This window comes from Ornithorhynchus anatinus, chromosome X2 (genome assembly GCF_004115215.2).
Source record: "Ornithorhynchus anatinus isolate Pmale09 chromosome X2, mOrnAna1.pri.v4, whole genome shotgun sequence".
NCBI classification, from domain to species: domain Eukaryota; kingdom Metazoa; phylum Chordata; class Mammalia; order Monotremata; family Ornithorhynchidae; genus Ornithorhynchus; species Ornithorhynchus anatinus.
Genome location: NC_041750.1, coordinates 4358295 through 4383698, shown reverse-complemented (window position 1 = coordinate 4383698; position 25404 = coordinate 4358295). Strand labels below are relative to the sequence as shown.

At 59.2% G+C, this 25404-nt stretch overlaps 1 protein-coding gene across 4 annotated transcripts; it reads right to left on the bottom strand.

Annotated features, from left to right (window-relative positions):
- Window positions 1-25404, bottom strand: DBN1 (drebrin 1). 4 transcript variants are annotated; one of them, XM_029053260.1, is made up of 15 exons: window positions 25293-25404; window positions 14683-14738; window positions 14072-14184; window positions 12984-13058; window positions 12567-12713; window positions 12266-12343; window positions 11952-12103; window positions 11490-11553; window positions 10844-10903; window positions 10311-10428; window positions 7001-7141; window positions 6242-6379; window positions 3137-3927; window positions 2444-2546; window positions 1-1329 (listed from the first exon to the last, which is right to left on the bottom strand). In XM_029053260.1, the coding sequence occupies exons 1-15, from the start codon at window positions 25376-25378 to the stop codon at window positions 1259-1261; spliced, it is 2193 nt and encodes a 730-aa protein (XP_028909093.1). In that variant the 5' UTR covers window positions 25379-25404; the 3' UTR covers window positions 1-1258. The 4 variants fall into 4 exon arrangements, with proteins under 4 accessions (XP_028909093.1, XP_028909094.1, XP_028909095.1 ...); XM_029053261.1 differs by having other exon boundaries at window positions 7001-7138; XM_029053262.1 differs by having other exon boundaries at window positions 12266-12328.

Sequence of the window (25404 nt, the reverse complement as noted above, 5' to 3'; positions counted from 1 at the left end):
CTGGGTCTGGATTTCTTTATTAACAGACATGAGCACGCGCCATTACAGAAGTTTGTGCTTTCCAAAAAACAGTTACTGAACTTGAAAAAGGAAACTAAGCAAAGGGGTGTTGGGGGGTGGGAGGGGCAGGGCATTGGCTCCAACAGAGGCCTTCCCACAAGCAGCCCAGCGGGGACCACTCACACCTTGCCCACAGGGCCACCCACACCTTGCCCGGAAGGCACCCGCACTTTGCCCGGAGGGCACCCGCACCTTGCCCCGGGGGTCACCCACACCTTGCCCCGGGGGCCACCCGCATCTCGCCCAGAGGGCACCCGCACCTTGCCCCGGGGGCCACCTGCACCTTGCCCGGGGGCCAGGGGCTGGAGCCTCCGCTCTGGGACCTGCCCAGTGGGAGGAGCTAAGGGCTTTCGGGGGGTGGGGTCGGGGGGTGGGGGGCATCGGAAAGTGGTTCGGGCTGGACGCTGGGGCCGGAGGGCAGGCGATAGAGTCCCCGTCGGGGCGGGGGCAGAAGCTCCTTCACCTCCCACTGCCCTGTGCCCCTTCACCCCGCAGCCTCCCTCCACCCCACCTCTGCTGGCTCCTCGTGGCTCAGATGTGTCAGGACAGGGAGGGGGGCGTGGGGCAGGACAGGGAGGGGGAGCCCAGGGAACCAGAGCCCACAGAGCCATTTATTGCCATATTTTCAAATTCGTGCAAAATATCCGAAGCCCTAGACAGAGAATACAAAGTGGTGTTTTCAAGAAACAAACAGAAAAGTAGGAAAGGGGTGGGGTGGGGGGGCGGAGGAGGGAAGGGGAAGAAAGGAGGGAAGAAGGGACCCTTTTTCCCACCGGAGCCCAGAAACCCCTGTGGGGAACCAGATGGCCGTCACCGGGAGCCTGGGCCTGCCCCTCCTCTCCTGCCGGAGAGAGCTGAGGCGGGAGGAGGACAGAAATATACAACCTCAACCCCAGGGTGGGAGGGGGATGCGGAACTGCGTCTCACTACCGACAGAGAGGAAAACCAGTCAAATGTACACTTCTCCTATCAACTTTAAAAAAAAGAAAAAAAGCTGTAAAAGTCCGGCCCGCCCCCTCGGCCCCCCCAGAGAGGAAGGGGGTGCCCCTGCCCCAGCACGACGACCGGCAGAGTCCAGAATGACCGTGGGGCAGCAATACTGTGGGTGCAGGCGCGAGGGGGCCGGCCGGCCTTCGCGTGGTGTCTGCCTGGAGGGGGGAGGGGTCGCGGAGGGGGGAGGAGGGGTTGGGGGGGGGTGTTAGACGTTGCCCCCGAAGCCCTCCTCGTCCTCAGGCACCGGGTCTGTGTCCCAGCAGGTGACATCGATCTCTGGGGGGAGAGAGAGGTTCCGTTAGCGGCAGGGGTGGGGGGCCCTTGGGATGGACCACTGCCCCGCACCCACCCCCTTCCAAGAGCGCCTCTACCCCCCCCCACACCCCCTACACCCCTCGGTCAGAGGCTGGGCCAGCTCGCCCCATCGCCCGCCTCACCGTGGGGCCTAGGGCTAGGGCAGGCCTCTGGGAAGGCGTGTTTCGACGGGGACGGGGCTGGGCGGGGGGTGCCCAGGATGGGAGAAGGGAGCCTGGGGTGGGGATCCTGTCTAATACCAACTCTGCTTAATCCCAGCTCTGCCACTTGTCTGCTGGGTGACCGTGGGCAAGTCACTTCACTTCTCTGGGCCTCAATTACCTCATCTGTAAAATGGGGATGAAGACTGTGAGCCCCATGTGGGACACGGACTGTGCCCAACCCGATCTGCTTGGATTTACCGCCCCTCACCCCCGACTGCTTAATACAGTGCCTGGCACATAGCAAACACTTAACAAATACCACAATTTTAATTACTATTAAATTCACAGTACAGTGCTGGGCATGTAGTAAGTACCCAGTAAAGACCGTTGAATGAAAGAACCTCCTCCTTTTCCCTAACCCTGCCTCCTTCATCCCCCACTAACTCACTTCCTGTTCAGTTCCTTGGATTGGTGGGTTTGCCACTCAGCTAGTGGAGTGAATGGGAACTTTGGACTCTTCTTTCTTTTCTTTTTGAATGGTACGTGTTGAGCGTTTACTATGTATCAGGCCCTGTGCTAAGCGCTAGGGTAGATGCAAGTTAAATGGGTCACAGTCCAAGTTGGAGGGAGAAAGATTGAATTCCCGTTTTACAGATGAGGAAACTGAAGCCCAGGCAACTTAAGTGACTTGTGCGAGCTCACCCAGCAGACACGTGGTAGAGCCAGGATGAGAACTCAGGTCCTCTGACACACAGGCTCGGGCTCTTTCCACTGGGCCACTCTGCTTCTTTCCAGAGATCCGGGGTTGGGGAGGGAGGGCAGCTGCTGACCATGTGACCCGGGCCAATCCTCACCCACTCTGTGGATCTGGGAGATCAGTGCCAGGGATGCCCTGCGCTCCCCGTGGCAACAACTGCTCTTTTCTCCATTACCTGGAGGCTTGTTGTAAAACACAGGCGGCGGAGTTTTAGCAGACAGTTCTTCCGACTGGGCAAACTCCTCGTCTTGCGACTGGCTGAAATACCCCTCGCTGGCCTGGATTGGAAAGACAACCCTGTCACTCACCTTCTGGTCCCGAGGGACTGGGTCGCGGCTGAGACGGTCTCCATCTGCCTCCCACTCACACCTCCCCCCGCCCCCGACACACTCTCCCAGACACAAGATACTTCACCCCTCCTTCCTCCGCCGCTTACCTGCCAGGACCCGGGCCGGTGTTTCCATGGCAACCAGCGGTGGGACTTCTCTGCCAGGATGCCCTCTCCGGTTGCCACGGAAACCCCAGGACCAGGATCCAGTCCCGGCCAATGAGCAAAAGCACAGCAGGCTTTGGCGGGGGAGCTTAGAGCTATCCGGGTGTCGCGGTGGGGGGTGGGGGGTCTCTAACCCATCTGATCCTCTGATCCAACCCCCACCCAGCCCTAAGCTTGGCCTTGGGGACCCCAGGGAGTAGGAGATGGGCAGAGAGAGAGAGAGAGGGCTCCTGGTGGGCAGGTGGAGTCGGGGGCTGGCCGCCTCTCTTTGGCACTTCCTTTAAAGCCCCCAGTCCCAGATCCTTGCCCTCCCGGAAGGGCGAACCTGCGGGCCAGCCCGGGGGTCCCCTCACTCGTCTTCTCCTCCCGGGCTACCTGAGTGCCTTCCTTCTGGGCGGTCTCGCCATTGGTCAGCAGGTGGGATTCCTGCTCCAGCTCCTCCAGGTCCGAGGGCGGCGGGTGGTCCTCGGGGGCCTCCTGTGGGGTCGGCTGGTAGCCGAGGGCCGCGGGCTGAGAGCCCTCCGAGGCGGTCAGAGCGGCGGGCTCCTCCCCGAGCTCCTCGCCGGGCTCCTGGCCGGGCTCCTCGCCGAGCTCCTCGCCGGGCTCCTCGGGGTCGCAGAAGGTGGCGGGCGGCTCGGGGAGCTCGTCAAAGTTCAGAAGGTTACTGCCGCCTCCGCCCCCGCCGCTGCCATCTTCCAGCGGGGCGCTGGCCGGAGGGGGAGGCTCAGCCGCTGCCCCGGCGAGGATGACGGGGGGCGCTTCGGGGGGCGGGGAGAAGGCCTCCACCAACATGGCCTCGGGGCCGGGGGGCGGGGTGGGGGCCCGCATGTCGGCCTGCAGCTCCCATTCGGCCGGGGACTGGGCCCTCTCACTCTGCCACAGGTCGATGAGACTCTCGGGGGCGGTGGTCTCGGGGGTCTCCGCCGGCTCCCCCAGCTCCATGGAGCTCTCCTCCTGGGGGGCAGGGGGCACCGGGGGTGCAGGGACGGGCTCGGCCTCATCTTTGGTCTCCATGGATACCAGCCCCTCTTCGGGGCCACTGGCCAAGCCCGGCGGCTCCTCTGGCTTTGTCCCCTGGGGGTCTTGGGCGGGGAAGGGCCAGTGCTGCCCCTCAGTCACTTCTGCTGCCTCTGGCACCTCATCGCTCGCGCTGGGGGATTCTGCAGCTACAAGGGTGGGAGATGCAGTCAGCGGTACCCTAGGACCCCCCCCCCACACCTCTCCATGTCCCCTTGCTACTGGAGCACATTCATTTGGGGAATAAGAGTAAGTGCCTTTTATACCACAGTTACTATTATTAGGCACCAGGCACTGAGCTAAGCGCCGGGCTAGATACGATATAATCAGATCAGACACAGTCCCCGTCCCACCCGGGGACTGTATGTAATTTTGCAGGTGAAAAAAAAAAGGGGGGGGGGGGACCCACGGAGAAGTCAAGTGACTTGCCCAAAGTCACGCAGCAGGCAAGTTGGGGAACCAGGGTTCGAACCCAGTTTTCTGATTCCCAGGCCCAGGCTCTTTCCATTAGGTAACACTGCTTCCCAAAGTGTTAGAAAAAAAAAAGTGGAATCACTCTTTATAGCATCATCATCATCACCACCACCAGAAACGGCATTCATTGAGCACTGTTCTAGGTGCTTAAAATAGGGTCTGTTTTCCATGACGGAACGCAGCGCAGCCTAACGCAGAGCGCACAGGAAAGGGAGTCGGGAGTCCCAGGTTCAAGTCACAGCTCTACCCCTGCCTACTGTGTGATCCTGGGCAAGTCACTTGAGCCAATCTGGACCTCAATTTTCTCATCTTGTAAAATGGGGATAAAATAGACTGTGAGCCCCACATGGGCCAGGGACCGTGTCTGTTCCCATAACCTTGCGTCGACCCGCAGAGCTTAGCCTAGGTCAGCATGTAATGACTGCTATAATTATGAGTTAGGGCTAGGGGTGTCTGGAGATATGCTGTAATGGTATTTACTGAGCGTCTCCTGAGTACAGGGCACTGCAGTTAAGTCCTTGGGAGGCAGTAACAACAGAAGTAAGGAAAACATTTCCTGCCCATAAGGACCTTCTACTCTAGCGGGGAGCCAGAAAAGCCAAACAGATTTGGAAGAAAAGGAGCTGGGGGGTGGCCATGTGTGGGCAGGGTGGGCCTGGCCAATGGGATCCATTGAAAGGTCTCTCCTAGAGGGCTCTTCACTGGGAAATTTTCTGCAGACAGAGGCACCAAGGGGCTGGGCTGCCCCCCACGATAAGCTGCTGTCAACTTGACATCTCTCTGATCAAATCTGCCCCCGAAGAGCCCAGATGTCCCAGCTGCATCCTGCCTGGGACCAAGAACCCAGATTAGCTGGGGCCCGTCCCTGCCCAAGGGCTCCCTGGCACTGTTGAACAGGGAGCCGAAGGAGGGGCAGAGCGTCAAGCCCGCTGCCTGTTGCCACGAGGGTCCCCTTCCCACAGCAGCTGCCATCTCTGCAGCCCTGCACATTGCATCACGTCCTAGTGGCCAGAGCCCTGGAGCAGGGACCCGGGGGGCCCCTCTAATGTCCAGAGCCCTGAATAATAATTATAATAGCAATAATAATCATAATCATAATATCATAATGATATTTGTTAAGCACTTCCTTTGTGCCAAACACTGTTCTAAGCACTGGGGTAGACACAAGGTAATCAGGCTGGGCACAGTCCCGGTCCCCCAGGGGGCTCACCGTCTTATTCCTCATTTTACAGCTGAGGTAACTGAGGCCCAGAGAAGTGAAGCGACTTGCCCAAGGTCACGCAGCAGCGTGGCTTGGCGGAAAGAGCACGGGCTTGGGAATCAGAGGTTGTGGGTTCTAATCCCGGCTCCACCACTTATCAGCTGTGTGACTTCGGGCAAGTCACTTCTCTTCTCTGGGCCTCGGCTACCTCATCTGTAAAATGGGGATGAAGACTGTGAGCCCCAAGTGGGACAACCTGATGACCTTGTATCTATCCCAGCGCTTAGAACAGTGCTTGGCACATAGTAAGCGCTTAACAAATCCATTATTATTATTCTTATGTGGTGGGTTCGGGATTAGAACCCAAGACCTCTGACTCAGACCTGTGCTCTTTCCCCTGAAGCGGGGAGGAGGCCCCCCCTACTGGCCAGAGCCCTGGAGGTGGTGGAACGTCTGCTTTGTTTCCCAAGAAGAGGTGGGAGAAGACAATCCCACCAGGCTTTGGACCCCCGAGCTCCACATTCCTCCCCATTTTCCCTTCTGCTTGGCAGGGGAAGGGGATCCAGGCTGTTGGGGTTTGACATGTTCACCGTGGAGATATCCGGGAGTCCCGGGGAGACCCCTCCCGAGAGAGACAACAGGAACAACCACCCCCAACCCCCAAACCTTACTAGGCCGGGCCTGGCCTCCTGCGGCCCAGCTCCACTATTCGAGCCTCCTCCTGTCTGCCCACCGCCAGCTCCCTCCACCTCCTCCCGCCGCCCTGCCGGGATCCCTCGCCCGCTCACCCCTGGGAAACGTCTGGCTCGTCGTCTCCTCCAGCGGCCTCTCCATCGGCTCCCCGACGGGCGTGGAGGCCGCGCTGGAGGCCGAGGGGCTGCGGGCTGCGGAGGAGGGCGGCTTCCTGTGTCCGTCCACCTGGCCGCCTGCAGAGCAAAGCACAAGGGCCTGAGCCGGGGGGAAGGGGGCCGTTTCAGCTGGGGGGGGGCGGAGGGGGCCCAGAGGAGCCGGGTTGAGGCGGGGGAAGGCGGGGAGGACCGGGGGGCACCAACATCCTGAACTGCCGTCTCCACCTCGTTTCACCAAGGGGGTCGCTCCACTCCGCCTGCCCCGGGTGGGGGGTCTCCCGTCTCCTCCCCGGAGGGAGGGGTGGGGAGGGGGCAGGGACCGCTCCCCTCTCTGTCACCGGTGCCAGGGCAGTCAGAGGGTCCCTGGTGCCTTTGAGCCTTTAACCCCCGTGCCACCGGCTTGCCCGGTGCCCTCCTGCCTGCCCGCCCCTCGGGCCGACGGAGGCGGGTCTCGTGTCCCCGAGCCTGGGTGGTACCTGCTCTGGGGATAAACAGAGGATGTCAAACGGCAGCTCCGCATCCCCTCGGCCCCGCCGGAGGGGGCCCCGGGGTCGGGGAGCGGGGAGCGGGACTGACCTCAGCCTTCGCCAGGGCCCAGGGCAGGAAGGGGGGGCGGGGGGCTGGGGAAGCTGGGACGCAGGGCCCCCCTCAACCCCCCGCCGGGCCTGCCGGTACCAGGGCCTCGGCGCTGCTACCTACATGGGAAAGAGGAAGAGAGATTTGGGGTGCGGTGACAGGAGACATAGGGGAAGGGAGTCCGCGGAGGGGACGAGGAAGAGGAGGAGGAGGAAGACGGCCCGCTGTCGGGTGCCTTCATGAAAGGACAGTGCGGACGACCTGCTGAGAGAGAGACAGAGACAGAGAGAGAGACAGAAACAGAGAGAGACAGGCGGAGACAGGAAGAGAGCAGAAGAGCAGAGTCAGTCTCCCCCTGTGGGTCCTACCGCACTTCCAGGAGATAACTGTGACCCCCCAATTCCAGCCACTCCAGAACCCACCAAGGATAGCCAATTCTGGGGGTACCCAGCAGCACGGTTGGCAGGGGAGAGGAGATGGTATCACACACCCAGGGCCTGAGGCCCAGTGCCCCTTCTAGGCCCGAACCCACTTCCGCTTTCAAGAACGCCACTGGCTTTGAGTCCACTAGGTTGCACACGGTAAACGTGCAACAGAAACCACGGATTGCTTGACGGCCAGCTCCTTGGGGACAGGGATCCTGTCCACCAACTCCATCGTATTCTACTTTCCCGCGCTCTGCGCACACTTAGCGCTCCATTAAATACAACTGACTGATGGCCGGCGAAGCAAGGCAGAATCACCAGGCGAGTATCTTGGACACAGACACAAACACAAAATGTCTGCACACAGACACGCAGAGACGCGCACGTTTCCTCGGGTTGCTGACGTCACACCCTCGGAACTCCTGCGGCCTCCTACGCAGTGGGGGTGAGGGGAGGAAAGAGAGCCAAGGACCGGAGATGAGGACACTCAAACTGGTCGGCCCTGCCACTTTCTGTTGAAGTGATTGAGCTACAAAGCATTTGATCGCATCTTAGAGGAGAGAGCCCTGGTCTGGGAGTCAGAGGATCAGGGTTCTAATCCCAGCTCTGCCACACGACCTTTGGCAAATCGCTTAACTTTGTAAGATGGGGATTCAATACCAGTTCTCCCTCACCCTTACTTAGGCTGTGAGCTCTATATGGGACAGGAACTGATGATCTTGTATCTAGAGAAGCAACGTGGCTAGAGAAGCAGCGTGGCTCAGTGGAAAGAGCGCGGGCTTGGGAGTCAGAGGTCATGGGTTCTAATCCCGGCTCTGCCGTAGTCAGCTGTGTGACCTTGGGCAAGTCACTTAACTTCTCTGTGCCTCAGTTACCTCATCTGTCAAATGGGGATTAAAAAAACTGTGAGCCCCACGTGGGACAACCTGATCACCTGGTATCCCCCAGCGCTTAGATCAGTGCTTTGCATATAGTAAGTGCTTAACAAATACCACAATTATTATTATTATTATTATTACCCCAGCCCTTAGCTCGGAGTAAGCGCTTAATAGATACCACAATTATCTGTAATTTATTTGAATGTCTGTCCCCTCCCCCTTTAGAATGAAAGCTCCATGAGGGCAGAGCTTGTACCAACTCTATCGTACTCTCCCAAGCATTTAGTACAGTGCTTTGCACAAAGCTTTCAAATACCACTGACAGATGAACAAATCTGTTCTTGTCTGTCTCCCCCGATTAGACTGTAAGCCCGTCAAAGGGCAAGGGACTGTCTCTATCTGTCACCGATTTGTACATTCCAAGCGCTTAGTACAGTGCTCTGCACATAGTAAGTGTTCAATAAATACTATTGAATGAATGAATGAACAAACACCATCTGATTGTTAATATCACTAAGTATTCATTCATTCTACTGTATGGTGTAGTAGGTAGAGCACAGGCCTGAGAGTCAGAAGGACCTGGGTTCTAACTCCGGCTCTGCCGCTTGTCTGCTGAGTGACCTCGGGCAAATCATTTCACTTCTCTGTGCCTCAGTTCCCTCATCTGTAAAATGGGGATTAAGACTGTGAGCCCCCCCCCCCCCGACCCCGTGGGACGGGGACTGTGTCTAACCCGATCACCTTGTATCTACCCCCAGCGCTTAGCACCGTGCTTGGCACGCAGTAGGCGCTGAGCAAATACCACAATGGTTATTATATAATAAAATATAATCGGAATATGATAAAATGATAAAATAATATTATTAAAATGGTTCTTCGTATTACTTCCACACCCCCACTGCTACACACAGTAAAGCCACTAGAGGGCGCCGGCAACATGCACACATCAAGTCCAAGCCCACACCGCAGGGAGCTGCAACAGCCAGACGAAGCCCACTCCTGCTCCTGCGACTCAGGTCAACAAGCTGCACCGAGGGGGAAAGAGGTCAGAGGTCAGGGGACACAGACATGCAGGCTGCACAGCTCTAAGGAAGACGGACTGCCAAGAAGGCACAGCGAAACACTGCCAGCCCAGAGCCAGAAGCTACCACTCTGGAGACACAAGCTGCAACGGCTAAGCCGGACCGGGGCAGTCGGCCCCCTCCCGAATCCACCAGTCTGGAGCGCCGAGTCCACCGAGGACAAAGTGGGCATCCACAGGCCCATTGCCGGTGGCCTGGACCCAGGCAGATGGCCTTCCCCTCCCACCCCTTCAGCCCCGTATCGTTCTAATCTCAGAGGTCTGCTAGGTCAGGTTGGCTGTCTAAGATCTCAAAATCCCAAATTAGATCAGATGTAGGGGGTAACTGAACTTTCAGGCCCCTATCCCCACCCCCGCCCCACGGCACAAATTTCTGTCCAACCCAGCCCAGCTCACACCTCCACAGGCCAGGTGATTTGGGGTCTGGTTTGGGGGCGGGGCACCCCGCTGTCTGGTGGGTGTTGGCGGGGTGGAGTGGGATCTTCGTGGCAGCAGAAAGCCAGTTCCCACCTAGCTAGCTTGTGGGAGGAAGCCAAGGCAACCTTGTTCTCACCTCCAGGCCATACTTTCCTGGAACTTCCAGCACTAGGCTGCACCCAAAGCAACTCCTTCCGGGCAGTGGGGTCCCTGCTCCTGCCTCTTCCTCCTTGATCCTTCCCACCACAGGGTCAGACGTGGGGTCTTGCTACACTTGGCCCTTTTCTCACTGGGCTAGTCACGGCCCTACGTGGCCCCGATTGTAAGTGGGAGAAAACAGAGGCTTGGCATTCCTATTCCCGGACACTGCCTCGCCTCCGGCTGGGGGTGGGGGGGCATTAAAAAACCCCAAAAGGCAAAACCCTTCCAGAGACCCTCTCAGCCAGGGTTCCGGCCCGACCCTAGGACAGGCCTCTCTGGCTCCAGATCTGAATGCCGGATGTGTCTTTAGGCCAAGGTGGCCGCTCTGGGGGGAAAAGGGCAAGGGGGGTGGGAACGGCAAGTCGACCCCTCCCAACATCCCTCGGGTGGGTGGGGCTGGCATCACGTGGCCCTGCCGGGGGCTGTGCTACCTGTCCGGTGGTTGAAGGGGGAGGGCGCATCGCAGCTGCCGGCCGAGGCCACTCTCTCCTGCTGCTTGAAGAACTCGCGGGGATTGTCTGGTCGCTGGGCGATGATGGCCGCTGCCTCCTGCAGAACCGGAGGATGACAGTCAGCCCTACCCCCTGGGCACCCTACTGCACGGCCCACCCTCCCGCTGGGGCCGCCAGACTGTAACCTTGGTGTAAGCAGGGAGTGTATAGACTGTAAGCTTGGTGTGGGCAGGGAGCGTATCTGTTTACTGTTGTGTTGTACTCACCCAAGCTCTTAGTGCAGTGCTCTGCACACAGTAAGTGCTCAATAAATATGACTGAACGAATGAATGGGGCCAAAGGCCTGGAGAAGGGATAGGCAGGGGGGTGCTGGGTAGATTCCTGAAGGCCTGCTTCTTCCAGGCTCAGAAGCACCATCCGGGGCAGCCAGGATGGGGGCAGAAGGGGTTCCCTGATGGGGTCCACCCCAGAAGCAACCGCATCTCCGGGACACGAGCCCCCACCCCGCTCACCTCCACTTCTGACTCGGACTTCTTGAGCTGCGTCTCCTCTTCCTCCTCCCGCTGCTCACCCTGGATTTGGGGGAGGGGAGCACACTGAGGCCTCAATTCTCACCCTTTCTGCCATTGCTCCCTCCCCTACTCCCCAGGCCCCTGCCCCCCTAGCCTGCAATCCATGCTTCTCCCCATGTTGAGGGCTCATTAATAATAATAATAATTATGGCAATTTTAGGCACTTACTATGTGTCAGACACTGTACTAAGCACCGGGGTGGATACAAGCAAATCAGATTGGACAGTCCCTGTCCCACGTGGGGCTCTCAGTTTCATTCCCCATTTTTCAGATGAGGTAAATGAGGCCTAAGAAGTTAAGTGACTTGCCCAAGGTTACAAAACAGACAAGTGGCAGAGCTGGGATTAGAACCCTGAACCTTCTGACTCCCAGCCCTAGGCTCTATCCACTACACTGTGCTGTGTCTGCTAACTCTGCTGTTTATAATAACAATAATAATAATAATTCCAAGTAATAACAATGGTATTTGTTAAGCACTTACTATGTGCCAGGTTCATTTTAAGTGCTGGAGGCACTTCTCACAAGCACCTAGTACAGTGCTCTGCACACAGTAAGTGCTTAATAAATAAATTGATAGAGGACTCACAAAAATGGACTGTTCCTTCAATCTCTGCTTGGCTTCTTCGGCTTCTAAACTCTGCTGTTTCCGCCTGAAACATGAGAAAGGGAATAGGCTGAGCCCCGGTGGGGGTGGGGAGAGTCCGGGTTCGGAGGGAGGGGTTGCTCTGAATCAGCCCCACCTGGACGGTTGGTCAGGTGCCTGTCCCGAGCAGGGAGGGGGAGGAGAGAGGAGATTAGAGGGGGAGAGAGGAGGAGAGAGAAGAGAGGAGAAGAAGAGAGGAGAGGGAAAGAGGAGGAGAGAGAAGATGGAGAGAGAAAGAAGAGGAGAGAGGCGAAGAAGAGAGGAAGAGAGGGAGAAAAGAGCAAGGAGAGGGAGAGAGGAGGAGGGAGGGAGGGGGAGAGAGGAGGAGGGAGGGAGGGGGAGAGAGAGGAGGAGGGAGGGAGGGGGAGAGAGAGGAGAAGAGGGAGGAGGCGGGAGAGGAGGAACCTGTGCTCATCGATCTGCTGTTCCCGCTCCTGGTACCGCTTCTCGCGCTCCTCCTGCTCCTGCCGCTCCTGCTCCATCCGCTCCTGCTCGAACTTCAGCCTCTCGTCTAGGGCCTTCTTCCTCTCCTCCTCCTTCCTCAGCTCCTCCTCCTTCTGCAGCGCCCACGACCCCGAGCCCCGGCCCGTTAGCTCGCCCAGGCTGCAGCCTCCCCCTCTCCCTCCCCTAGACCTCCGCCCTCCTCCCCTGGAAAAGGGCAGGGAGACTCCAGGTGGGTGGGAGGGAAGGGGGCCTCCCCCGCCCCCTCCCCCGCTTACCTTGGCCTGCTCCCAGAACTGCTCCCGGTTGATCCGCTTCATCTCCAGGGCTGCATCCGTCTTCTGATAGGTAGTGCCCTGATGGGGAGGGGGAGGGCGGCGGGAAAACCGGAAAGAGAAGGGGGGCAGATGCATGGGCTCAACTGATCGAGGGAAGTGGGGGAGGAAGGGGAAGGGTCCCGGGGTGGAGGTGGGGGCAAGGGAAGGATGCTGTGGGGGGTTGGGGAGAGAGAAAGGGAAGGGTCTCCGAGGGAAGGGGGGAGAAGGGGAAGGGTTCCGGGAGGGGGGAGGAGAAACTGACCACTGGCTCCGTGTTCTCGTCCTCCCGCAGCCGTAAGCGGTGCAGCACGGGGCTGGACAGGCGGGCCAGCCCGTTGGACAGCCGCTGACCGATGGCACCGGCGTCGATGTCTTCCACGCTGCTGGCGTTGACGATCACATCCACGCCCTGGGCCAGGGACCCCAAGGGGCTTCAGGGAGGGGCCGCTCACCCTAACCCCCCTCCCCTCTCTGCACGCTACCCTCTTCGGCAGGATCCGAGCCCCCTCTAAGCTCTTGGGAGAGTACAGTACAACAGAATTAGGGGACACATGCTCCCTAAAGATGAGGGAGAGAGGTGTAGTGAAAGACTAATCCACCACCAAGCCTCCATTTGCCCTGCTTTTTTAAAAATAGTATTTGTTAAGTGCCGCCCCGGTCCCTGCGCCCCCCTCCTCACCTGGAAGAACTCTGCCACCTTGGCTACGTGGCTGGCACAAGCACACTTGCGGGCGTCGGGCACGTCCTCGCCGACCTGCGCAGGACAGGGAGGGAATAATAATAGCAATAATAAAAATGACGGCATTTGTTAAGCGCTTTCTATGTGCCAGGCACTGTACTAAGCAATGGGGCAGATACAAGCAAATCGGGTTGGACACAGTCCCTGTCCCACGTGGGGCTCACAGTCTCAATCCCCATTTCACAGATAAGGTCACTGAGGTCCAGAGAAATGAAGTGACTTGCCTAAGGTCACCCAGCAGACAAGTGGTGGAGGCAGATTTAGAACCCGCCACCTTCTGACTCCCAGGCCCGGACTCTATCCACTATGCCATGCTGCTGCTCTAGGGAAGGGATATATTAATAGTATTTAATAATAATAATAATTGTTAAGCGCTTACTATGTGCTGTTCTAAGCACTGGGGTAGTTACAACCCAATTAGGTTGTCTCACGCGGGGCTCATAATCATAACCCCCATTTTACAAAGGAGGAACAGAGAAGTTAAGTGACTTGTCCAAAGTCATACAGCTGATAAAATGGCAGAGCCTGGTTTAGAACCCATGAGCTCAGACTCCCAAATCTGTGCTCTTTCCACTAAGCCACGCTGTTGTGTGCTTACTGTAGTGTGCACTGTACTAAGTTGCTTGAGTTCAATCAAGGTGCTTATGGAGCGCTGTGTGTAGAACGCTGTGTTAAGCGCTTAGGGATGTACAGTAGAGATGGTAAGTAAACCGGACCCCTGTCCTTCAGGAGTTTAGAATTTACTGGAGGCCAAGCACTGCCTTAAGAGCTTAGGAGAGTAGAATGGAGAGAGTAGACATGACCCCTGTGCTCAAGGAGTTGACAGACCTCTGTACTAAACCCTTGGAAAACTTCAGTCCATTGTATTTATTGAGCCCTTACTGTGTGCAGAGCTCTGTACTAAGCCCTTGGAAAACCTCAGTCCGCTGTATTTACTGAGCACTTACTGGGTGCAGAGTACTGTACTAAGCACTTGGGAGAGGACATCAGACTGATAGATATTACGGACACATTCCCGCACCACCTACCCAGTTGATGAGGACGTATTTTGGCAGCGCCGCCTGGGAGTCCTTGACACTGCAGAAGCCGTACATCACCTTCTGGTTCTCGAAGTGTCCTGACAGCTCCTGCAAGCCCCCTCCTGGGGCGGGAGGGGTGTCGGGTCAAGGGGGTCCCACGCTCGGCCTCAAGCCACCCTAGCCACCCGGGGGAGGACCCCCGATTGTTTGTGAGTCTGGGAAGACCAAAACGACCCTTCCTCCTTTGCCTTTTAAGAGCTTGGGGTTTGAGCTTTGTTTGAGATTCCCCCACCCATCCATGACCAGCTCGGAGCGTCAATCTACCCATCAGTGGTATCTCTTTTGTATGTCATGGGTGAAAAGCACTGTGCTAAACGCTTGAGGATGCAAAAGCGTTAGTAGACATAGACCTGGTCCTCCAAGAGTTTACAATCTACCGAGGGAGACACAGCTAATTTAGCGATAGGAGGAAAGAGAAAAAGGGGGAGGTGTATGTACATGAATTGAGGCTTAGTAACTGGGTATGTAAGATTTTTGTACATCTCGCTAACTAGAGAAGAGGGGGCCCGGATAGGATGGGAACTGACAGGGAGGAGAGAACGAGAAGTGGGGAAGCTTACCTCCTGAGGCTGCTAGCTTGAGGTCATCGGAATCATCCTCATATGTGTACAGAGCCCTGAGGGAAAAGGGGAAAAGACTGAGAAGAGAAAGGGTATAGAGGAGAGAGGTCTTGATTGATTTGGAGGAGTCTGGTAACAATGGAGGGAAGGCCAATCCTGCCCGAAAAAAAAAATGAAAAGGGGGAGATTCCTGGGAAAAGTGAGGGGAGCCCCAACTCTGCCTGAGAAAAGAGGCGGGGGGCAGAATTCCTGGGCAAAGGGAGGGGAGCCCCAAATCCGCCCCCAAAAAAAGAAATGGGAAGGATTCCTGAGCAAAGCGAGGGGAGCCCCACCCCTGTCCGAGAAAAGAGGCGGGGGCAGAATTCCTGGGCAAAACGAGGGGAGCCTCAACTCTGCCCGAGAAAAGGTTCTGGGGGTCAGAATTCCTGGGCAAAATGAGGGGATCCCAACTCTTCCCGAGACAAGATTCGGGGGGCAGAATTCCTGGGCAAAGCGAGGGGAGCACCACCTCTGGCAGAGAAAAAACTGGGAGAAGGTGGAGTTCTCGGGAGAAGGGGAGGAGAAGGAACTGAATGCATGGCCGCGGAGGCGAGGTATTGGGGAGGGGAATCCCGGGACAGCTGGAAATCGTGTCTCCGGGGCGGAGCCTTCCAGTTGAGGCTGTGTTTGGACAAGAGCTATAAGCGCCGGGAGGGCCGAGGACCAGAGAAAATGGTCCCGAAGGCCACGCGAGGGGCGGAGACAACAACCCGGGATACAGAACTCCTGCGTTGCCTTGGCAACCCCAGCCAGAGCCATTTTAGAGGAGGAAATGGGGAAGGGAAGAGGCGGAGGAGGCAGTGCGAGGGAACAACCCCAGGGAGACCCCCGGTCCCCTTTATAATGGTATTTGTTAAGCGCTTACTGTGTGTCAAGCACTGGTCCGAGCGCTAGGGTAGATACAAGTTAATTTGGTCGGACACAGTCCCTGTCCAGCATGGAGCTTACAGTCTAAGTAGGAGGGAGAGCTGGAGAACTGGGGTACAGAGAAGTTAAGTAACTTGCCCAAGGTCACACAGCAGTAAGCGATGGAAGGAGAATTAAAACCCAGGTCTTCTGACTTCCAGGCCCGGGCCCTTTCCACTAGGCCACAATGCTTAAGCTCGCCCTGCTCACTCTAGGGCACAGGGTGGGATGCCAAGGACATCTGCGGGGAGGGGAGGGCCTGTTGGGCTTTCAGGGGTCCCTCCGGGTTGGGGAAGGGGCAGCCGTGAGCCCACCAGTGATGGCCATAGTTCTCAGGGGAGCTACGACAGAGGCGGGGTCGAGGGAGGAGCGAAAACAGCCACCCTGGGTACGTTTTTTGGGAGAGGATTTTCCTGCACCGTGCTCGGGGGTCTTGGGGAGTGGGAGGTCCTCCCACCCTTCGGACACGGACCGAGAGGAGCCGCGGCAGTGGCTGCAGCAGTAAATCAATGAGCCATTAGGGTGTGCGATGGGGCTTCCATGGAGACGGTTCCCTGGAAACCGTTCCTTGGTTACGGCTCTCCCTTCTCTTGCCGCGTTGGCCGCGGGGGGAAAGCCTACCTGGAGTGGGGCCGTGGTACCCGGGCGGAGGAGCGGCGGGAGACGGGGGTCTCGCCGGACCCCCCGGGAGGGTCCCTGCCGCTCCGAGGCGGTGGGCGGCGACGGGAGTCGGCCGAGTCTGGGGGGGGCCCTCGGGAGTGGGGGGGGAAGAGGCAGAAACCGCGTCCCATTCGGGCAGTGGGCATCCCTCCGTCTCCATGGCAACAGCGCTGCTGCCACCCAGCTGGGAGGATGCACTCCTCAGCCAAGAGGCTGGTTTCACACTCGCACACACAAAAGGGTTTGGACGCCCAGAAGGAGGAGAAGGAGGAGGAGGAGGAGGAGGAGGAGGAGGAGGAGAAGGTGGAGAAGTGGGGTGGGGAGAACCCCCTGCCAAAAAGCCCTCCCACCCACCAGCCCAGACCCTTCCACATCAAGGCCCTCCCTTCTTTGCTCTACTCCCCCCGGGGGCTACCAGCTCATGGCTCCACAATGAGGTTTCTCCAATTCCTACCCTCCGGTCCCTGCCATACCCACCCACACCCCCACAGCCAGGCTCCAGCCCCTTGGGGATTCTGGTAGTCGTGGGAATTTCCTGCACTCCCTCCCCTTCTTATTCCAACCAGCTCACACATCTGTCCGGGTCGTTCGCTGCTCTCTCACTGCACCCCCGCCTCTCTTTCCCGACCTCTCCCTGGCCCCTCATCCCACTCCAGGACACTGTAGGTCCGTGGCCTGGGGCCACCCCTTCTGCTCTTTTTGGACTTAACTCCTTGGACACCTCAGCAAAGTGGAGTAGATAGAATCCGGGTCTGGGAGTTAGAAGGTCACGGGTTCAAATCCCAGATCCCCCACTTATCTGCCCTGTGACCTTGGGCAGTCACTTCACTTCTCTATGCCTCAGTTACTTCATCTCTAAACTGGTAATTGAGACTGTGAGCCTCACGTGGGACAGGGTCTGTGTCCAACACGATTTTCTTGTATCCACCCCGGCGCTTAGTACAGTGCCTGGCTCATAGTAAGTGCTTAACAAATACCATAACTATTATTATTATTACCTCCTGAACCTCTCAGTCTTCCTCCCTTCTCTGCACAGACCCACCCCACTCTCCTGTCACCTCTGTTCCCCCAGGCTCAGGCTCACGTTTTCTCTACCCCCCAACCCGGGCTCTCCAGCGTCCTTAAGGGCTGCAGTTACCACGGCACTCCTCCCCTTCCCTATACGCAGAGTCAAGCCCTCTCTGAACTTCCACGTGCCAGGTGCCACGTGGATGTTAGAGTTTTTTGTTCTAGAATTGTCTGTCCCGACTCCTGGCCTCTTCGAAAAAGACACTTCAGCCGAACCCTCCTGCCCATTCGCCCAGAGGTGAACCGAGGCAGCACTACCCAGCCCAGCACACTTTGCTCCTCAATGTTAACCTTTTCACTGTACCCTCCATCTTTGTCTATTCTCGCCCGACCCCCTTGCCCACGGCCTGCCTCTGGCCCGGGACGCTGTTCCCTTTCCCAATATCCGACAGCAAAATTATTCTCCCCACTCCCCTACTTTCAAAATCTTTACTGCAGACTATTCTGCTCCAAGAGGCCTTCCCCTGACTAAGGCCTTCCTTTCCTCTTCTCCCACTTCCCTTCTGCATCGCCCTGTACCTTGCTCCCTTTCTTCAATCTCCCTTCCCAGATTGCAGCAACAGCACTTGATGTTCCCTTATCTTGTATTTACTTGTTTTTAATTAAATCTTAGGCTGTAAGCTCCACTGTGGGAGAGGGAATATGTTCCTACTTACTGTCATACTGTACTCTCCCAAGCGCTTAATACACTGCTCTGCACACAATAAGCACTCAGTAAATACGACTTAATAAATACAGCAGGGAGTGACAGACTGCACGGCTGATCTTGTGGCTACCCATCCTCCCCACCCCAACCCCTGGCTCAGCCTCATCAGCTCTCGCCTGGCCAGGGCTCAGCTTGTTGCTGAGTCACCACATTTTTTTCCCCCGAAGCCAGTTTCTCTGGCCTCGGGGCCCAGCATTTCCTAGGACCAGAGCCGGCACCTTGACCAGTTGCTCTTGTCCCTTAACAGAGAGACCCTCCTTGGAAAAGCCGAGTCCGGGAGCCTCGCTCATCCCTCTCTCCCCCGACTCCGGAAAGCAGAGGCGGTGTGACCTAGCGGAAAGCAGACGGGGCTGGTGAGAGTCTGGAGACCTGAGTTCTAATGCTGCTGGGCGATCTTGGGCAAGTCACTTCACCTCTCTGGGCCTCAGTCCCTCATTTGCAAAATAGGGATGAAACACTTACTCTCCCTCCCTCTAGACTGTCAGCGCCACTTGGGACAGGAACTGTGTCTGAACTAATTATATTGTATCTATCCCAGTGTTTAGCACAACGCTTGGCACTTTGTAAGTGCTTAACGACTACCACAATGATTGCTATTATTAGGGGGTGGCAGCAGGTCTAGACGTGGTAGAGAAGGGGCTGCTGGAAGCAGGAGGTGGGGAGTTCAGGGTTGTGGGGGGAACACCAGTCACTGCTAGAGCCCCTCTCCAGCCTGGGTCCGGGACACCTGGGTCACACGCTCAGGTCGGAGAATGGTATTGGTCCGGGGGGACCAGGAGGAGACCGGGAGATTGGAGGAGGGGGTCACTAATGAGGCAGCCCCCTCTAGTCCCCTTGGAGAAAAGGGCAGAATCATCCTTCCTGCCTGCAATCCGATCCGGGTGGACACCAGCTCAATCTCTCCGCTGACCCCGGGTTCGTGGGGTGTGGGATGTTAAGGTGACTCTGGTCACTTCTTTCGTGCCTTCTGCCTCAGCCCCAGGGCCAGCACCCAGACCAGGTTTTTGGTAAAACTTGCAGTGAGAGTGGGATCATCCCACCCTCCCTTTCTCTCTGGGCCTTCCTGGGCCACCCCCAAGGGACCCCTCAGAATAACCAAGCCCCCAGGCAACTCCTCTGTATCCACCCCTGACTGTTATATTGTCCAATCATACCCTCCCAAGCTCTTAGGACAGTGCTCTGCACCAGTAAGCGCTCAATAAATATGACTGACTGACTGCCTTGTAGATCTGGATGATTTGGGGGGGGTCGAGATGCGGGTGGTGGTGGGGGAGATTGACGACGCTGATGACTTGTGGGAAACAGCTGTGGCTCCCCAGGTCTACTGGGAGGGTCGGGGGAGGCGTGGTGTCACAGGGGCAGAGAAACTTAGAGGAAGGGGTGGGTTTGGCTGTGCCGGGAGGGGATTCAGCACCATCCGCCCGCCCTCTCTCAAGATGAACCCCTCTCCCCCCGGAAAGCCCATCCTGCCCATCTGGTCTTACCCAGTGCCATTCAAGTCTGTGGCCACTTAACCCTAATTGCAGTCTGACCTGTTCCTCCGGACGGGGACAGACAGACGGACGGACGGACACGCACATTCTCTCTCTCTCTCTCTCCCCTCCCCCTCAAAGCCTATTTCCTATTACAACACAATGCCAATTGTCCACTTCCCACAGGAGATATTACACAGCTGCCCCTTCCTCCCGCCCCTTTGGCCTGGGTCCTCAGGCCCCAACATCCAGGACGCTGGAAGGAGCTGCTGGGAAGGGGGGTGGGGTGAGTCCAGCTGTTCCTTTCACTTGGAGAAGCCACCAGCTGTCCAAGACTGGGGAGTTGGGGCAGGAGGTGGAGGGACCCCAAACAGCAGCTGTTCCCAATAATGATCCTGCCAACAGGGCCCCTCTAGCAGCCACCTGTCCCTCCTTCCGACCCTCGGGGGGGGGGGGGGGGAGGGCTCAGTGAGCCACCCAAGTAACAAGATGGTCAGAAGACTATGGGAGAATTCTTAGGTGCCAGCCACTTTCAACTCCCCCCTTCCCCCACCCGGGGACATGTCTGATTCCTGTCCGATGCCTCTGGGGCCCAGAGGGTCCCCTAAAATCACGAGGGGGCTGAAGTCCACACAGAACCTGGGGTTTCCCAGAGAAGGGGCCCAGACCCCTTGACCCCACTGAGCTCCGGCTCCATCCTAGCCCTTCCCATCACCCCACCCCAGGGAGGTGGGGGCAGGAGGGGAAAGTCAGACTCCAACCCATAGATCCTGGGCAGAATGTGGCCAGCTGGGAACTTTCTTTCTTTCAAGCGTATTTTTCCTCCTACCTGCTTTCAGGGGGCTCCAAGGAGAGCACCAGGAGGTAGTGTGGTTCAGTAGAAGGAGCACAGAACTGGGAGGAGTCTAATCCCAGCTCATCCACTGGCCCGCTGTGTGACCTGGGACAAATCACTGAACCTCTCTCGGCCTCAGATTCTTCATCTGTAAAATGGGGATGTGCCGGTGCGCCCCGATCTGGGGCTGTACCCTATCTCAAAACCTGTTATCTTCCCCAACGACTGGCACGGAGTCAGCATTGAATAAATACCATAATTATTATATCACATTCATTTAAGTCCCTTGGAGTGATGATGAAAGATTCCCTAACTCCACACTCAGATGGAGCCCCACCCCAGTGGTGTTATTCACACTGGGCAATGGGTCACTGGCCGGGTACACAACACGCAATCTCTCTGAGGGGGTGGACCCTGGTCAACCCCCAGAAAAAGGCTCGGGGAAGGACTTCTCACTGAAACCCCAATCTTGTCTATCTCTCCGCCAACCTCTCGCCCACATCCTGCCTCTAGCCTGGAACATCCTCTCTCCTCATATCCGACAGACAATGACTCTCCCCCGTCTTCAAAGCCTTATTGAAGTAACATCTCCTCCAAGAGGCCTTCCCTGACTAAGCCCTCTTTTCCTTTTCTCCCACTCCCTTCTGCGTCGCCCTTACTTGCTCCCTTTATTCATCCCTACTCCCAGCTCCACAACACTTATGTCCAAAGCTGTAATTTATTTATATTAACATCTGTCTCTCCCTCTAGACTGTAAGCTTGTTGTGGGCAGGGAATGTATCTGTTTATTGTTGTATTGTCCTCTCCCAAGCACTTAGCACACTGCTCTCGACAGTAAATACGCTCAGTAAATACGATTGACTGACTACTCCAGTGGCTCTGCTCTGACTCCCGAGCCCAAGGTGCAAGCCGCGGGGGTGCCCAGGAGAAGGGCTGTGGCCGACATGCTGGCTGAGGCCCTCAGCTCTGAACCCTCCAGACTGTGCCCGGGATGCTGCGCTCAGTTGGACCCAGCCCGGCCCTGCCCGAGGGCGGCCACCCACGCAGCAACCGTGAGAGTCCGACCCAGATAGGGCCAGGTCGGGGCTCCTGGGAAGGAAAAGGGGAAGCTTTCCTGGAGAGGGAGATGGTGCTGAGAGGTGGGTCCTGCCAGAGCCGGGCACAGGGCACGATGCCAGCAGGGGCACAGCTAAGCTTCGGCTACTTGATCTTTTCAGGCCCCGGTCCCCGCCATGACCTCGCACAGCGGGGCAAGGAAGCAACTGCCAGGGATGGAGTGAGGGGCTTCCTTCCCCTCGAGTACACCGCTCCACGGTATCCAGGGATGCTAACTGCAGAAGGAAAGCCCCCCTAAAGAGGCATCAATGGGTTCCTCACCCCCACAGGTCTAGGCGCCCGCACAACTGTGGTATTTGATAAACACTTACTCCACACCAAGCACTGTGCTATGCGCTAGGGTAGATACAAGATAACCAGGTCGGACACAGACCCAGTCCCTCTCTGCCACAGGTCATGGCCGGGGGCCTCTCCTGCCCGCCCCCTCCAATGGCCCATCCAGGTCCAGATCTCCTCCCCTAGAGCTACAGCTCTGCCACAGGTCAGCGACCCCTAAACACCCAACCCTGGGGTTCACCCTACCGCACCCCTCGAGGCCGATCAAGGGGAGGAAAAGGCGTCCATCTCGAGGTCCCTGGCATATCTGGGTCGGGGCAAGGAGGAGCCGCCCAGGGCCTTCCCTCCCTGCAGGCAGTGGGCAGCTAATTTTAGTCATTCCTACTTCCCTCCGGCCCTGGCCTGGGGCCAGTGGTGCAATGCTGGTGTGTGGCAGGAGCTGAGACGGGGACCACCCCCCCACCCCCGGTTCCCTATCCTCCAGTCCCACTGTACCCCCCACAACAGCCCTCAGCCATCCACACCCCCCATCGTGTTGACACTTTCCCTCCTGAACCCCAGCCCCCTGTAGACATCCCCACATCTTGTCCCATCTCCCGGGAGGTCTTCTCTTGGGGATGAGACACAAGAAGGGGGTCGCCGTCCTAGAGTTGGGAGAGAAGGGTGCTTGGGGCTGGTGCCGAGGGGGCACTGGTGTGCCGGGTTTTCCAGCTCACGTGGGGTCCTCGGGATCTGGGGGCGGGGGGGCAATGGGAACACAAACTCCCAGAGGAACCCCCTAGAGGGGCCTGATCTTGCTCTTGGCCAGTTTCCCCTTCTTCTTCCGCCGCAGGAGGGACAGATCTCCTGCTCCCCCGAGGGGCAAAGGGAGAAGGGCTCCCAGAGGAAAGGCACCTCCGATCTTGTCCCCGCTCCACCCCCCCCCAGCAGGGCCCCTCCCCGTCCAGGGTCCAGCTTGAGGGAGGGGGTCACCCAACTCGGGATCGGCCCACGATCAGCGGGTTGGGTTTGGAGACGGGGGTTTGGAGGTTGGCTCCCTGTCCCATGGGCGGGGGCGGGTGGCGGTTAGGCTGCTCCAAGTCCCGTGGAGCCACTTCTCTCCTGACCCAGGATACAAAGAGGGCTGGGGAAGGGGCTCTGGGCTAAGGGGAACTCCTGGTATCTATTTCTCCTCCCGTCTTGCAGCTCGGCTTCCAAACCCGGAGCCTGGTAGATGTAGAGGGGTCACAGCTGGGCAGTGTGTGAGTGGGGGTGAAGGCACAGCAGGCGGGATGGAAGGCGGGTCAGGATGCCCACAGCCAGACACAACAGGTGGTGAAGGCCAGCCCCTCACCCCGGGGCTGGGGAACAGGGCCAACAGCTGGAATGGGGCGGAGAGGGCCCAGGCGGCCAGGAGGCCCCACCGCCCACCCCTGGGGAGGGCAGTGCCAGGAGGGGCTGCTCCGGCCCTGTTCTGCCCAGAACCCCACCCCGTTCCCCCTCCCTGGGAGAATATTTGGTCCGTCCGTCCCTCCCCCCTGCCCCGGCCACACAGAGAGGACCACCCTCATCCAGGGTCACGGTCCAGGATCTCCCCTCGGGATGATGGGGCAAGAATGGGATATGGGCAGCTATCGTTACCCAGGCTGGGGGCCGAGTCAGGCCCCTTCTCCTCCCCAGAGTCTCCTCTCCCCTCCTCCCCTGGGGCTCGGGGCTGTGCGTCCAGCTCCAGAAGGTGGAGATGGAGGGTGGCGGGGTGTGGACGGAGGTGGACGGAGATGGCCTCATGGGCCTCGTGGGCGCTGGCCCCCCGAGGCTGGGGTTCCAGGGGAGGCGGGACTGAGGGCGAGGTCAGCCCTGTCGCGGTTGTCCCCTTCGATCACCCCCGACTCTGACCCTCTGTCCGACCCTCACTTCCACCACCCGGACCTGTTGGGTTGGTGGGGGTTACACATACATCGTCCTCTTTTCCGGGGGGGAAACTGAGGCTCAGAGCGGAGAGGGGAGACCCCCGAGGCGAGCAGAGAACGCATGCCCCTTCCCGCCCCCTCACCCGCCTCGCCGAGGGGCTTCGCCTTCATTTTCTCTCAATGCTACAACTGGAAACAAGTCTTGTCCCGCCCCGCCCTGGGTGGGGGCGGTCCCGAGGGATAGGGAATGGGGGGTGCACACCCCCTCCGCCCCGAGGAGTCTCCAGCCCGGCCGGGGACCCCGGAGTCCCCGGCCTGAGAAAGAAAGGGGTGCGGCGCTAGGCCCGTCCCGGGGGTGGAGGGCTGCCCGGTCCCTGGAGCCCAGCAGCACCCCGACCTTCCTCCCCCATCTTCTCAAGCCCTCCCAGTCTCCCGCCGGCCTGTCCCCCGACCCCCGACCCCCGACCCCCGCCTGCTTCGAGCCTCCGGGGCCGGTCCTTAGGCGCAGGGTCCCGTGGGCGGGCTCCTCGGAGGCGGCGGCCCGGGATGCCCCTTTCCCGGAGCCGGGCGGGAGGTGGGGGGGAAGGTGGCCTTGGGGCACAGCCGAGGCCGGGCGGGCCGGACTCCCTTTAGGGAGGCCGGGGAGGCCGCGGGCCTCCAGCGGAGAGGTCCCGGGAGGGGCGAGCGGCCGCAGCCCAAGGTGACGCACATCTGGGCCTCGTCTGCGTCCTCCCTCGCCCCTCCCCCGCCCCCGACGAGCTCCGAGCCCCCTCCCCACCCCCACCCCTCCCACCCCCCGCCCGGTGACCTTCCAGGGGGCCTCGGCTCGAGAAGCCCCTCCTCCCCCCCCCCCCCCGCGCTAGCATCCCCGGCCGGACCCCTCCCTCCCTCCTTCCCTCCCGCCCCTCCCCTCGGGGACCGCACAAAGACAGCGAGAGCCCCCTCCCCTTTCCCCTGCCCCTCCCCCTCCCCTCCCCCCTCCTCCTGCCGGTCCTCAATCCCATGCACCATTTTCTGGAGCCGCTGAATGGCCGCGCCTCCCTCCCCCCCGGGACAGACCCCTCCACACCCCCCTTCCTCTGACCCCCCAAACCAGGCCCTCCCGGGGATCCCCCGCCCCCACCCCCTCCGGAGAGACCCCCCACCCTTTCCTTGCCTCCCCCAACCAGGGCCGCCCGGCCCCACCCCGGAGAACCCCCGCCCCCTTCCTCTCCCCTCCACCGGAGAGACCCCCCCCTCCCTTGGCCCCCCCCCCAAACCAGGCCCACCCGGCCCCACCCCGGGGAATCCCCGCCCCCTCCTCCCCCCCCCAAGGCGGGGTGCTGCGCGGCGGCTGGAAACAAAGAGGAGGCGGCGGCGGCCCTCTCCCCCTGCCCATCCCCCTGCCCATCCTCCTGCCCATCCTCCTACCCATCCTCCTGCCCCATCCTCCTGCCCCATCCGCCTGGCCCATCCTCCTGCCCCATCCTCCTGCCCCATCCCCGGTCCGGCCCGGTCCTGCCCGGCAGCCCCTCCCGCCCCGGGGACAAAGGACCGGCAGGGCGTGGTGGGGGTGGGGGAGGGATCCGGGGGACCTGGTGGGGGGGGGGGGAGGTCCGTGAGGGTCCTGGGGGGTCCGGGGACGAGGGACACGAGGGACTCACCAGTCTGCGGGACTCTCCTCCCGGATGACCTCCTGGTAGGCCGCCAGCAGGGCCAGGCGGTGGCCGCTGAAGCTGACGCTGGCCATGGTGCCGCCGGGCCGGGCCGGGCCGG